Source organism: Lepus europaeus, chromosome 3 (assembly GCF_033115175.1).
Source record: "Lepus europaeus isolate LE1 chromosome 3, mLepTim1.pri, whole genome shotgun sequence".
Taxonomy (NCBI): Eukaryota; Metazoa; Chordata; class Mammalia; order Lagomorpha; family Leporidae; genus Lepus; species Lepus europaeus.
In genome coordinates this window covers 69,211,649-69,225,833 of record NC_084829.1, presented here as the reverse complement: position 1 = coordinate 69,225,833, position 14,185 = coordinate 69,211,649, and the positions used below count along the sequence as shown (strand labels likewise).

Below are 14,185 nucleotides of genomic sequence, written 5' to 3'. Positions count from 1 at the left end.
GGAGGGATGAACATTGCGTCACAGAGGGTTAAGTTGCCGCTTGGGAAGGTTGTATCCCATACTGGAGTGACAGTTAGGAGTCCCAGCTACCTCTTCCAACCCAGCTTCCTGCTAATACATCCTAAAAGGCAGCAGAAGACTCAAGCACTTAGGGCCCTGCCACCCATGTGGAAGACCCTGATGGAGTTTCTGGCTCTTGGCTTTGGCCTCTCCTAGCCCTAACTGTTGTAAGCATCTAGGCAGTGAGCATATGGGCAGCAGATGGAGTTAATCAACCTCTGTCTCTGACTCTGTCTCTTGATAGACAGATATAGATAGATAGATAGATAGATAGATATCCCTCCCTCCCTCCCTCTCACATTCTCTCTCTCTCTGCCTTTCAAGTAGATGACAGAGGAGCCATTAAAACCTAGGATATGACAATGTTAACACCACAAATAACCAAAGCTCAACTGAACTTATTAAAATAAAAAAAAGTATGCTTTATTGGCACTATCAAAAACAGATAACCTACTAAATGGGAGAAAATACTGCAAATCATTTATTTGATATGAAGAACTCTTACAAATCAACAATAAAATGACAACTCAATTAAATATACATAACATATTTTATAGATATTTCCCCAAAGAAATACAAATAGAAGAAAACAGACATTAAGCATATAAAAGATAATAGTGTCCACCTTCCCCAGGACTAGAATTTATAGCCAGTCTCCTGAGAGACATCAAGATCAAATTAGAATAAAAAATGCGATAGCAATGGGTACATGTTTTGATTTGCCCTAGCACAATCTGGTATTTTGGGGCTCAGGGTAATTTTTCTCTTCCTCAGGAAGACTGCCCCCCAGACTTGCCTACGAACTGAACTATTAATCACTCAAAATTCATATTAACTATTGTAGTCTCTGTAACTCCTTTCCTGACCACACCAGTCTCAGGCAGAATAAATCATTTTTTAAAACATACTTATAGCAGTTTTGTAATTTATCTGTATATCTAACTGTTACCCATTTCCCTAACTAGAAAGGTAACCCTTAAGACAGAAACTTCTCTTTCATTTATATATCTTGTACCTGAGGAATAGCAAAAATATGATTCAATCTGTTGAACGCTAACATTTTGATATATTTATTACTTTGATTAAGTAATAATAACTCATACACAGCATAATTAAAATATGACCCTGACATTTCAATAACTTAAAGGGAATCTTCAGATAGTTTTACACAGTTATCAAAAGTATAAAGTATACTGACATGTGTATCCATCAATCAATCTAGACTTACATAATAGAATGTACCAAGTAACATAAGTATAGTCATCCTGTTGCTTGATCTATAAACTACTCGATTTCTGTCTACTCAGTAGAGTTTTCTGAAAACTGTCATGTAAATTCTCCATCTCATTTTCCTGACTTCTCATTTTCTCCTAAAGCCTACAGAAACACATTTCCAGTCATTTTTTATATTGAAACTTCTATGGTGAATACCATCAAATGACCTTATGTGACCAGAACCAAAGGACACTTTTTAATCTTTTTAATTTCTTAGGTTATTCTTTGATTTTCTGCTACATTTAAACACTGTTGGTTAATTCCATTGAGTTTCTCTTCTACCTTATTTTCTGGTTGTCCTGCATCTTTAACCATTATTTCTCAACCCCGTTGGAGGATCCTCTTCCTTTACCTCTATCATAAGCACTTGTTTTCCCTAGGGTTTTCTCTGTTGGTTTTCCCACGTATCTTTTGATGATGCCATCTTCTCCTCCAGTTAATGGAAGGCTTTGGTTTGTTAAATCTGTATTTCTGAATAATTTACAGGCACCACAGAATCACTATTAGAATCTGAACTCACAACTGCCCAGTCACCTGTAAATTTGGTTTGCTTCTTTAACTCAGCTTCTCAGCTGGTACCCCACAACCACCCAAGCCATAAATATGGTAATTCTCTCAAACACTTTCCTTACAAACTGTATCTAACTGACAATCAAGTATTGTCTATTTTACTTTATACTCAGCTCTTGTAATTTCTCCTTCCCATATTCTCTATCACTCCTTTATGTCAAGACCTTATCCTCTTTCCCTGGAAAGCATTCTATGAATCGATTTACCTGTCTTTAGATTGGCCCACATCACATTAATAATCCAATTATTTCCACTTCTGCCAATGTGAGCAATGTACATTTGTATACATATGACACAAGCCCAATTGTAACAATTTCCTAATTAAAACCAATTAGTGAAAACCTAACTAGTAAATGTAATATTTATCCAATTTTATATTTTTTACTTTGCTATCATATATAGAAATCTAAGTTATATCCTTAAATGATAACCCTAGGTGCATGCCTATATTTTCTGTCCTCTTCTATTCCATTCAAAATTAAAAACAAAATCTGGTCACCAGTGATAAATGAATTTCAGAACCATTAATGGGTAACAAAAATTACAAGTTTAAAAACATTGACTTTGTCACCTCATGCCCATCTGTAATTATCCCCTCCTAATTATTTTGCTCTTTCCAAAATAACCTACATAGGAATTTATATGGATATGCACAGATCAACTGACAAATATAATCTCTGAGGATAATCAATAAAAATAAACTCCAAGCTCTTCCAGTCATCTATAGGTAAGTTCATTATTTTAATAACAAAAGGGCTCAGAGATCAAAAACATAGTCCTGAAGGAAGATGCAAAGAGCCCACAGTTACTTCCACACCACTGACCTTGGGACTAGAAGGAAAATTTCACTAAGTACAAAGTCATTTACAACACACTCCCACAACTATAATCTGTGAAAAATACAAAAACAAAACAAGGAAAAGATTATCTCATGTCTTGTTGGAGAAGATGACAGTGATAACTTTATATCCCGTCATGTCCAGATTTCTAAAATATGGACTTTGGAATAAGTGGAACCAATTAGAAGGAAACTCCAGCATTGTTCTTTTGTAACTGGAACTTCAACATGTAGAATAAAATAGATTTTAAAATCAACATCAATTCTTCAAAAACTTTCCCAGATAATACTAGAATCCTACTAGGAGTAGAGTTTTGTAATTCCTAGAACATTGGGTGGAAAGTGAGGACCACGATTTTTCTGTGAGTTATCAAGAAAAATTCTATCACAGAAAAACAAGTAACAAGTTTACAACAAAAACATTTATAGGGGAAAAAATGTAAGATAACTGATAATACTTCTTGCAAGTGTGTACTTTTCCCAGTGTAGTCATAAATCATTTTTACTATGGTTAAATCAAAACTATTTTCATATCTTAGGAAATACTGATTAAATGTAGAAGAGGATATTCAGGTATAGTGTTGAGATAAAATCTATAACACATCAACTGAGCCTCCTGAAATATTTTATCAAAATTTTATATCCTAAAAAATAAATAATTTTGAATTATTTGCTACTCTATGTAATATACAAAATACATGAAGAAAGCAGAGAGAAAAGAAGAAATTAAATAAGCAAACTCTGAGTCTCAAATGTAGATTTCCATGAGGTAAAATATAAACAGCTTTAAAATTCTACAGAGTAGTATGCTAGATTCAATCCTCTGAACAGACTTGTGCTTCTGGTAAGAAAAATTAAACTGAATTTTATTAAATTTCAATTTTTGCCAATGCTAATAAAAAGTTGCCATAGTAAGAATAATTACAAAATTTAATTTTCTTTCCACAACCTTTTTACTATTTTATTACTTTGTTGGTTTACTTCAGAGAATTCTCAGATAGCTAAAGAAATCTTTAGAAAGTCACTATGAAGATACATTTCTTCAAAGACTTTTGCTAAAACCTTGGAGGGAGGTATTTCCCCAGTAGTAACTACTTGGCTGTAATAGCTATGCTAAAGATATTGCCTCTACTGAGCCATTTTAAGGAAATGTCTAATTTTTTTTAACCAGCAGCATAATTTTCTCCAGAGGATTCAATATATCATGCTGCTCTGTAGAATTTTAAAGCTCTTTACATTTTATCTCATCAAAATCCACATTGGAAACTCAGATGTTACTCATCTGATTTCTTCTCTACTCCCTGCTCTCCCTTCAGTTGGTCATTTAGTAATCACGAGTGTATACACCTAAGAATGCAATAATAAAAAGAAAACCATATGGAGAACACACTCATTTAGAGGGTTAATTAGCTTTAAATAACATACCGTAAAGGTAGTAATGGAGAACCTATGTATTTCCCTTATTTACGTATGCTGATGCCAACTCAGCACACTATCTGTGAGCCATTGCTATCCACTTATAATTCAGCCCATATATATTTCAAAGCAAACAAATGAAACAAAACACAATTGCTGCTACACTAGAGCCTTAAGAAATGTGTCCCTTTCCTTTAATTAATTTGATCCCTTCAATAGGGCATTAGAAAAATCACTTAACAAAATATTTAATCCAGAGCTCATGCTTCCAGATAATTTTATCTAATTCAACAGTAGCCTTTTTATTATACATACACCAGAGTAGCCAGAGTATCTACTCCTACATGCAAGGTGAATTAATAAATCTGTAACCAGTGATCTGTGTAACAGACGACATTTTCAGTCAATAAAACCAATGCCATACTCACGGTGAAGGTTGGTGAGGCTGGTTTTCAGCATTTCTTGGTGTTTTGCAGGCAGCAGGCTTCGCCATGTCCCTGACAACACACCTGGGGCGCATGATAGACAGCACAACGCACTATTAATTATAAAAAGGGTAGAACACATCTGGAAATTAAACATGGTACTGAACACACAATCTAAGGGAAAACCTTTGCAAGCCCCTTCAATATCAACCTTGGGGCCCTGGAGAAACCCTAGAGTTGGAAATCTTTGATCCAGGCTTCCTGAAGCTCAATTACACCCAAATATAATCTATGCTAGCCTCTTTATTTGATTTTCCTTTTAGCATCAATAAAATGATTGTCAGCAGCTTTCCCCATAACAGAAAAGCTACTGAAAGCTTTGGCTTCACCATATGAAGACATCTGAAAGCTTAAAAATAGGAACAGCTGTTGCATTGATGTTTAAAAATTGAGCAGGATTTTATGTAGCTTTGGCTATCTTACTGAAAGATAGGGACAGTTGTTTCACAGCATAAATCATCACGCAGGTCTTTCTGCTTATGAAAAAGAGATCTGAGACATGTAAAGACAGCCTATGTTCAAAATGCCTTTCATGGGGCGTAGAAAGTTAAGCCTCTGCCTACAGTGCCATCATCTCACATGGGAGCTGGTTCACATCCTGGCTGCTCCTCTTCGTTCCGACTCCCAGCTAATGTGCCTCGGAAAGCTGTGGAGGACTGCCCAGGTCCTCCACATGGGAGACCTGGAGGAGGCTCCTGGCTCCTGGCTTCAGACTGGTCCAGCGGCCATTTAGGGAGCAAGCATATGGAAGCTTGCTGTCTCGCTTGCTCTCTTTCCTTCTTGCTCTGCGTCTCTGCCTTTCAAATAAATAAATCTTTTTAAGAAATGCCCGTCACACTCTGAGAGGAAGAGATGGAATGGGATGTTTATGTATAAAAAGTGTGTGTGTGTGTGTGTAAAACAGGAAGAGGAGTTTCCTCCAAAATGTAAGAGGAAAACAGTAAGTCTTCTATAACCAAAAAGAATAAAAAATCGCAGAGGGTAGTCAATATACCAAAGCCCTACAGGGCAGCAGGAGAGAATACTCTCATTCTCATGTGAACAGAATTTAACGAGCACTGGAGAGAGTCACTGACAGAAATTAAAAATAATACTTAAGAAAAAATTCCATCTGAGGCTGTATTTAAGATGGTTCAGATATTCCTTCCCCTCAAATGCTCCAAACCAACCACAGCTTTAAATAGGGCAGCCTTGATTACAACACGGAGCCCTCACATCTTAGACTGTGCTAAATGGAAACACCCCCTGGGACCCAGGGTCCTCAGGCACGAATCTGTGTTTTAAGAGCTTTCATGGAGGCTTCTTGGAGACTCAAGGACACTGCGCACAGTGAAGGCCAGTCACGTTATTCCAGAAGTGAATCACTGGTGAGGCTGCTAGATAAACTGTTTTCCCAGAGCTAAAAGGTGCATGGCAATGTTCTCCACTTCTGAAAGAAATGATACAGGACACATGGACACAGCTCACAGAGACGTGCAAACACACACACAAACACACACACTGCTCTTTCCAAAGCCAAGGATGACTTAAAAATCAATACATAACATGACAAGGAAAGAAAATGGTGTCATTTCAAAGCCTCAACACACCTTCCACCAGGGATCAGGGTAAAGAAATGGGGGCATCTGTCAAGCACTGATGCTAACTTCTCAATTGCTTAGTCAGGGGATGTGAGTCAAAAGCATCCACTGTAACCATAAAGTCTTCTGTTCTCATTCCAGTTTACTTGGAGGCCAATCACGCATCAGTGTCAAGAGAACATTCAGGAACACAATTGTGAGGAAGGAGTAATATTCTAGGAAATTTGAGGTCTGAAACTCTGATCTAACTCATACAAGGTACAATGCCCAGGAAATTAAATTTCATAGCACTGGAAAATCTTCAGCAATTTTCACTCAAGTAAAAATAGTACATGCAGCATGTTTAATCTATATGCAATGGTTTGTGAAAATATCTGAAATATCACCAAGTTGGTAAAAATCTAATTATATCTGTGAGAAATCTTGGTTCCTCTTTTCACCCCTCAAGTCTTAGGTATTTATACAAAGCTTTGAAAGAAAAGAAATCTACCATTTAGAGTTCGTCTTAAATATGTTTTGATGTGATTATTTTCTAACAAACATAAAGCATTAAACACTAAGGATCAATTTCTAAGCAAAACACTTTTTTTTCTGTTTAAAACTTGGCCATGTATTTGTAAGAAAATGTCAAGGATGGTGGTTATGGCTTGAAATTACAATTGTTGACATACTGCTGCTGTGTCATGTACTACAGAATTTTTCTAACAAAAGTTCACTTGAATTTCTGAACTTCAAGGTTTTATTAAGTAATGAAAATATAACATTAAGTTTTATAAACAATATATGCAGAATTAATTTCAATGTGTAAAACAGGAAAGCAACACATTTTCTATACTAACAAGCATTTTGACGACAAGGCATATATTCGGGATAAAGGAGATGAAGCTAACTAATCAATCTGAATTTTTAAGGGAAAGCCTTCAGAGTGCTTACTATGCAATCATTTTGGGAGGACTCCTAGCCATAGTAATATATATTCCTACATTTTCTAATCTAACTTCTTCTTTAGCCATAATTTCCTCTATATATGTTTAAAAAACCTTACATTCCAAACACGACACATAAAAATATAATATGTTCAAAAGGTTTTTGTTAGCTTGTGTGGATTAATATTTCATTAAATTTATAATTAAATTATGTCACAGTTTAGAGGAATCAAACCTTTACAGTTTTGACAATTTTAATGTATTGTATTGCTTAGCCTTAGAAATTTCCATTATCTCCCTTGTATCAGACAGACTTACTGTAATGGTATAGATCCCTGATAATTTAAGAAACAAAGTAATGTTATTTCATTATGTTGCAGCTCTTAAGTGTCTGTCTCTGAACATGAGTCATTCATTTCATCAGTCAGACATAAGGAGACCACAAACAAAGTCAGAATGCTGACTTTCCAGAATTACAAAGGATTCATGCACTAAGTCAGGGGTTTAACCTCTTACTCTTTGCAACATTTTTAATTACTCAGGGATTTATCAGACATGGACTCTTACAGCCCTCTCACTGCATGTGACCATTCCCTCACCACTGTAGCATCACTGAAGATTGATGCAAATAAGATATTCTGCAACCACCTCTAGGGACTGTGCCTCATGACTCCACCCTCTGCACTGCTGGGTTTTATGAATGACTGCAATCAATGCAATGAATGGCTGCCAACTGCCTACTCAGCCACTTCTACTCTTCCCTGCATGTACACATGGGAGAAACTCACATTGCCACAAGCCTGCAGATGAGGCTATGGTAAGGCTTTCATCTCTCTAAACAGGAACTAAATGTGCTTCCAGATACTTAGAGTATGTGAATTAAAAACTCTAAAAGCTTTCAAGAAACACAATTTACATAATTACTTTCTCTCTTTGACTTTCCATTTTGGTGCCTGCAGTCACTACCCTCTGTGCATCTTCCCCTACCCACACCCCCAAAGAAAACCACCATGACTATTTTACAAATTCATCTGAATCTGAATTTTAGATTTTTTTTTACCTTTGGTAAGTAACATCATTAAGCTAGCTACTGTGCAGGAAACTGGCAAATAATAGATGTCATGTTTAATTTTTGTTCAAATCATAGGATTTTTGAATTTTCTTATCATCAAAGGAGACAACAACTATATTCAAATACTACTGGGGAAATAAGTATACTTGTTTTAACATCCCAACTGTTGTACTATTTTGCATTAGTCCTAATAGATATTAAGATAGTTAAAATGATGTAAAATTGGGAAAATGAAACAGTTTTCAAATACCTAATTTTCTGAATTTCTGATCAGCGATTAATAATACATAGAAACAGAGAAAATCAATAAGGAATGACTTCAGGGACTCTGTATCCAGCCATAATACCCCTAAACCTCCCATTAAATGCTTCAAGCCATTCTTCAAAATGGCATTAGACTCAAAGACTCCCAAAACATATGCAAAATCCCTTTCTCTGGTCTAATGCTCCCTTCTTAACTTCAACATCAGATACCCAACTGTATCCTCACCATTTTCACTTGGATGTCTAATAGACCTCTCAAAATCACTTGTGAAACAATCATTTTTCCCTTCAAACTTGATATTCTAGGAGCAATCGCCATTTTGACTGATTTTAACAGATTTCTCTAGCTGTTTGGGCCCAAACTTCACACTGGATTCCTCTTTACCTCTCACATTCTGTTTCCATTTTATCTATGTTCAAAATGTGTGTGGAATCTGACAATGTCTCAATTTCTCCACTATTGCCACCCTGCCCCGCACCAATATTATTTTTTACTGCATTCCCACCACAGACTTTTAACTGGTTGTCCAGCATCCACCCTTGCCCTCCTCTTAGAGTCTATTCTAAATGCAGTGGCTGGTGGTTCTTTCAAAAGGAACGCCATCCTCTGACACCTGTGCTCAAGACCCTATAACAGTTCCTCACTTCCTCACAATAAAGTGCCAGAGTCCTTGGGTTATCACCTGGCCTCCCGTAACTCTCTGAGTTCATTTCTTACTATTCACTACCCTCCCCTTACCCCCCCACTCCCCAGCCTTAAGGGCTTTGCATCAGCCTTTGCTTCTGTCTAGAATACTCATCCCCAATGTATTTATGACCAAATGTATCTTTCAAATCTTTGCTCAAAGGTAAAATTTTGATGGTTCCTACACTGATCATCCTACTTATGCCTACTATGGCATGCCTCCACCTCACCATAACCATGTATTTCCCAGTGTCTTTTTCCTTGTTCCAAAATTTATAGAAATTTACTGTCTCTCATTGTTGAAATATGAGCTTCTGGTGATAAGGGATTCTTGTCTTTTTGGTTCATTGACATATGTCAATGAGCTTAGAATAGTGCCTGACATATAACAGCCATTCACCACATGTTAAATGAGTAAGAGAAAAAGTATACATTGCTATAGACATCAAGCTTGAATAACAAGTTTAATATGTAAAACACAGTGATTTAGAATAGATTCTAGGCAATATTTCATCAAACGCAATTGTAAATTCATTTTATATGAAGAAATTTCTTAATAATAAATTTCTTTTTATTATTTTTATAATAATAAAAAGAAAGTTAATCCCTTTTTCTTCTGATTTTTCTTTTTTTTTTTTTTTTTTTTGACAGGCAGAGTGGACAGTGAGAGAGAGAGACAGAGAGAAAGGTCTTCCTTTTGCCGTTGGTTCACCCTCCAATGGCCGCCGCGGTAGCGCGCTGCGGCCGGCGCACCGCGCTGTTCCGATGGCAGGAGCCAGGTGCTTCTCCTGGTCTCCCATGGGGTGCAGGACCCAAGGACTTGGGCCATCCTCCACTGCACTCCCTAGCCACAGCAGAGAGCTGGCCTGGAAGAGGGGCAACCGGGACAGGATCGGTGCCCCGACCGGGACTAGAACCCGGTGTGCCGGCGCCGCAAGGCGGAGGATTAGCCTAGTGAGCCGCGGCGCCGGCCTTCTTCTGATTTTTCTAAACAAAGTAGGAAAACAAGAAAAATTTATATTAAACAGCTACAATGTAACAAAATATACATGGTATACCTAATTCAATCTGCATACAACTCTGCAAGGGACTATGATTATTCCACTTGAGAGTTAAAGAAACTGTGGAGCTAAGAGATAATTAGTTTTCCAAAGGTAAATGGCAAGTGCTGATACCTTAAGAAGCCAAGATATGAATTCAAATCAGTTTGGTGTTAAAGCTAATGCTTTTCCCATCATTCCATGTAGCACTCAAATTTAACATTTAAAAGAGGACTAAAAATGAAAAAAAAAAAAAACATTCTAAGCTGACAGTCTGATATCATCAGGCATATATTAATATCACTGTTTTGTGATACAGGTGCATCATTGAAAGTAATAAAATAATATCATACAAAGTTTTTAAACACTATTCCAGCATCATAATACCATATTCTCCAAATGTAACACCAGAACATGGATGAAAGCAGCATTGAGTTGCCTAAAAGAAAAATGTAGAGTGACCCTAATGCCAATGGGAATACTGAATACTACAGAAGGTGGAATGCAAGACAAGTAATCTGGTATACAGAAAAAAGTGCTTCTATAGAAAAAACAACTGGAAAAGATAAAAAGTGATTCATTTGCAAGACAGAGAGCAAGGGATAAAAATCTCTTCAAATGCATTTTCAAAGAGTATCTTCAATATTGTTCTAATTTCCATTCACAAATTCTAAACGAAAAGCTGAAAATATTACTTAATTCATTTCTATATAAATTGCACGTTCATGTCAATTTAACAGTGAACAAATGAGTTTATATGACTATTACTTATAAAAAGAAGATGTAAAAATTCTACAGTAGAAGAGAAAAGTCAGTGTTGATGTTTGGAGAAACCAGATGTACTAATCACAAACCAACAGGACTAGTTATACCTCCAATGTGCATTTAAGGAAACTTCAAAAGCTACATTTGAGCAATTTCTATTTTTAAAGCAACCTGGAAAACAGGTGGAGTAGACTCCTAATTATAATAAAAGAGAAACCAGCTAGTTATTTTTCACAATGAGTGATGAGGATTGTTGACTTTCTTCTGAAGAGGTCAGAAATTACTCACAAAGCCACACAAAAAGACCACAATTCTAAAATAAAGGTGATAAGAAGATTCAAGAGTCACTACAGAGATTAATGGGAGATTTTAAATTGTGGATATACACATTTTTCAAAGACTGCTTTAAAAAAAGACAGTAATAGGTAACAAGTTAAGTCCTAGGTCTTCTGGATTTTTCAAACTTACCTTGTTTATCATTCATTCGTCTGTGGAATTCTAATGGACTTCACTCTACAAGATCCTAATGTTGTTTCCAAGATTTTAGTAATATATCCAATTCACTTCTTTTCACCCCAACCACTATTTTCGGTCAATACAATCAGTTTCTTTCTCTATCCCCCAGTTTCTGAAATATTATATGCCCATGGATTTAAAAGTATCTGATCATCACCTACATACCATCTCACCTACATTTTTCTACTTAATAACTTACATGTATTCTCCAAAAGCTACTTGCTGCCCATAAAACACAATATAACCACAGAAAACCCTAGAGGTCCAGAAATTTCCTGTTTCTAAACCTTTGAGAGAAACTCTCTTCATCCCCAACAAAAACAATAACACTTAGTAAAAGGAAGGTATTTCCAGAAAGGAAAGTAACTGTCAGTGTAGCACTGGGGGCTTGGGGGAGGGGGCATCACAGACAATGAGGACTGAAACCCTGCTTTGACTTCTCCAAGAGCACAAAAAGATGGAACTCAAGTAGAATGGCAGTGTGTCTAAGAGAAAAAAGGAGATGTGAAAATGGAGATATGGGGCCAGCACCATGGCACAATTAGGTTAATCCTCCACCTGGGCACTGGCATCCCATGTGGGCACTGGTTCTAGTCCCAGCTGTTCCTCTTCTGATCCAGCTCTCTGCTGTGGCCTGGGAAAGCAGTAGAAGATGGCCCAGGTGCTTGGGCCCCTGCACCTGCTTAGGAGACTGGGAAGAAGCTCCTCCCAAAACGGGAGACCTGGAGGAAGCTCCTGGCTCCTGGCTTCAGATCAGCGCAGCTCCAGCCACTGCAGCCAATTGGGGAGTGAACCAGCGGAAGGAAGACCTTTCTCTCTGTCTCTACCTCTCACTGTCTGTCTCAAATAAACAAATAAAATCTTTAAAAAAAATGGAGATAAAGAGTGGAAACAACTGATGCAAATGTAGGCTAGAGTTGAACTAAGAAAAGAAGGAATGATGAAAGGAAGAGAGTTTTTTAATACTTAAATGTGCAATTCTGGATGAAGGACTTCGCTATGGGAAAGGAAAGATTTAAAGGGAGAGATGTGGAGAGGAGAAAGAAGGGGAGGGGATGTTGGAAGCCAGAGCTAGAGTAAGAAGTGGGAGGAGAGAGAAAGTGAGACAGAGTTTAGCAAAGAAACAGGGTGGCTGAGGAGGTGGACTGGGCCACAGGAAATAAATGGGTGGTGGATTATTTCTCAAAATATCCCTTTTCCTGTGACAGTGCCATCCTCATGATTTCTCAAAAAGGATTCTTGCAGGACAATGCTTCAACAGCTTCACTTTGGAAGGGTTTGGAGAGGGACAAAAATCTCCACACCCTTCCCCCACAGTTCTAACAGCTCCTAGAAGCATAAACCAACCAGCTCAAAGCTTCCTTTCTAATCCCACCTGTGCCAGCTGGGTAGGGGGTGGAATGTTTGAGGGAGTTCTCTCTTCTCAACTATCACCCACAAACAGTAATGTATGCATTAGTGAGTGCAGGAATAAGCTAGAGGTTTTCTCTTTTGCATGTTAGGTCCAAGAAAGAAAAGGAATTTCTTTTCCCTTTTCCCGGATATCTACCTTTCTTGCAGTTAAGAACCGCAGGAAGGCCTGGTTGGGCAGACTCTACCAGGCTTCTAATTCCAGCTAATTCTTTGTCATTTTCCCTACATTAATTCCTGTGTGTTTGAACTATTTAGACAGTCACATATGAAGTACAGTTATTTAGATTTAGAGAGAGGTTTTTGTTTTTTTTTTTAATAAAAAAGGAAGGGAGGGAGGAAGGGAAGGAGGAAGCAAGAGAAAAGAGGAGGGGAGGGGGGCAGGGGAGAGGGGTGGGAGGGGAGGAGAGGGGAGGAGAGGGGAAGGGAGAGGAGGGGAGGGGAAGGGAGGGGAGGGGAGGGGAGGAGAGGGGAGGGGAGGAGAGGAGAGGAGAGGAGAGGAGAGGAGAGGAGAGGAGAGGAGAGGAGAGGAGAGGAGAGGAGAGGAGAGGAGAGGAGAGACATCCCACAGTAATTTGGAAGAAAACAGAAACATCCAAAAGACATCTAATATTCTCTAGCAAGGGAAGAAACATGGTCTGGATCAGCAGACTCAGTCTGGTTTGTTCCTCTGGCACCCATGACAGATGGTGCTTCTCTGAGAACATATCACCATGGGATCCAATCACACAAACCAAAGTCCTACCCCATTATCTGCCACTAAAGAAAGCACATTGGTCTAAAAGTAAAAAGGATAAAAGGATAGTCTGATAGAGATAATTTTGGAGCTAAAATACATTATCTAAAAGATGAAATTATAAGGAGCTGGCACTGTGGTATAGTAGGCTAAGCCTCCACCTGTGGCACTGGCATCCCATAGGGGCAGCGGTTCCTGTCCTGACTGTTCCACTTCTGATTCAGCTCTCTGCTTATGGTCTCGGATAGCAGTAGAAGACGACCCAAGTGCCTGGGCCCCTGCACCCACCTGGGAGACTCAGAAGAAGCTCCTGGCTCTTGGCTTCAGATCAGCTCAGTTCCCATTGTTTTAACCATTTGGGGAGTAAACCAGCAGATTGAAGACCTTTCTCTCTGTCTCTCCTGCTCTCTCTCTATAACTCTGCCTCTCAAATAGAAAAAAAATCTTTTTAAAAAATATGAACTTGTATCTTTTAGTATTCCCATTTCCAACACTCTTCACAGCTAACTGGTCTTTCAGCCCAACTGAGAACCAGTGTCCTGTTTCA

The 14,185-nt window shown here is 38.0% G+C and overlaps 1 protein-coding gene across 1 annotated transcript in view; it reads right to left on the bottom strand.

Moving 5' to 3' along the window:
• The window catches only part of RIMS1 (regulating synaptic membrane exocytosis 1), a 534,165-nt gene that overhangs the window by 439,681 nt on the left and 80,299 nt on the right, over positions 1–14,185 (bottom strand). The window contains exon 2 of the mRNA XM_062186349.1: positions 4,588–4,668. Within this exon, the coding sequence (XP_062042333.1) occupies positions 4,588–4,668 (81 nt within the window). The remainder of the gene's footprint in view (positions 1–4,587; positions 4,669–14,185) is intronic.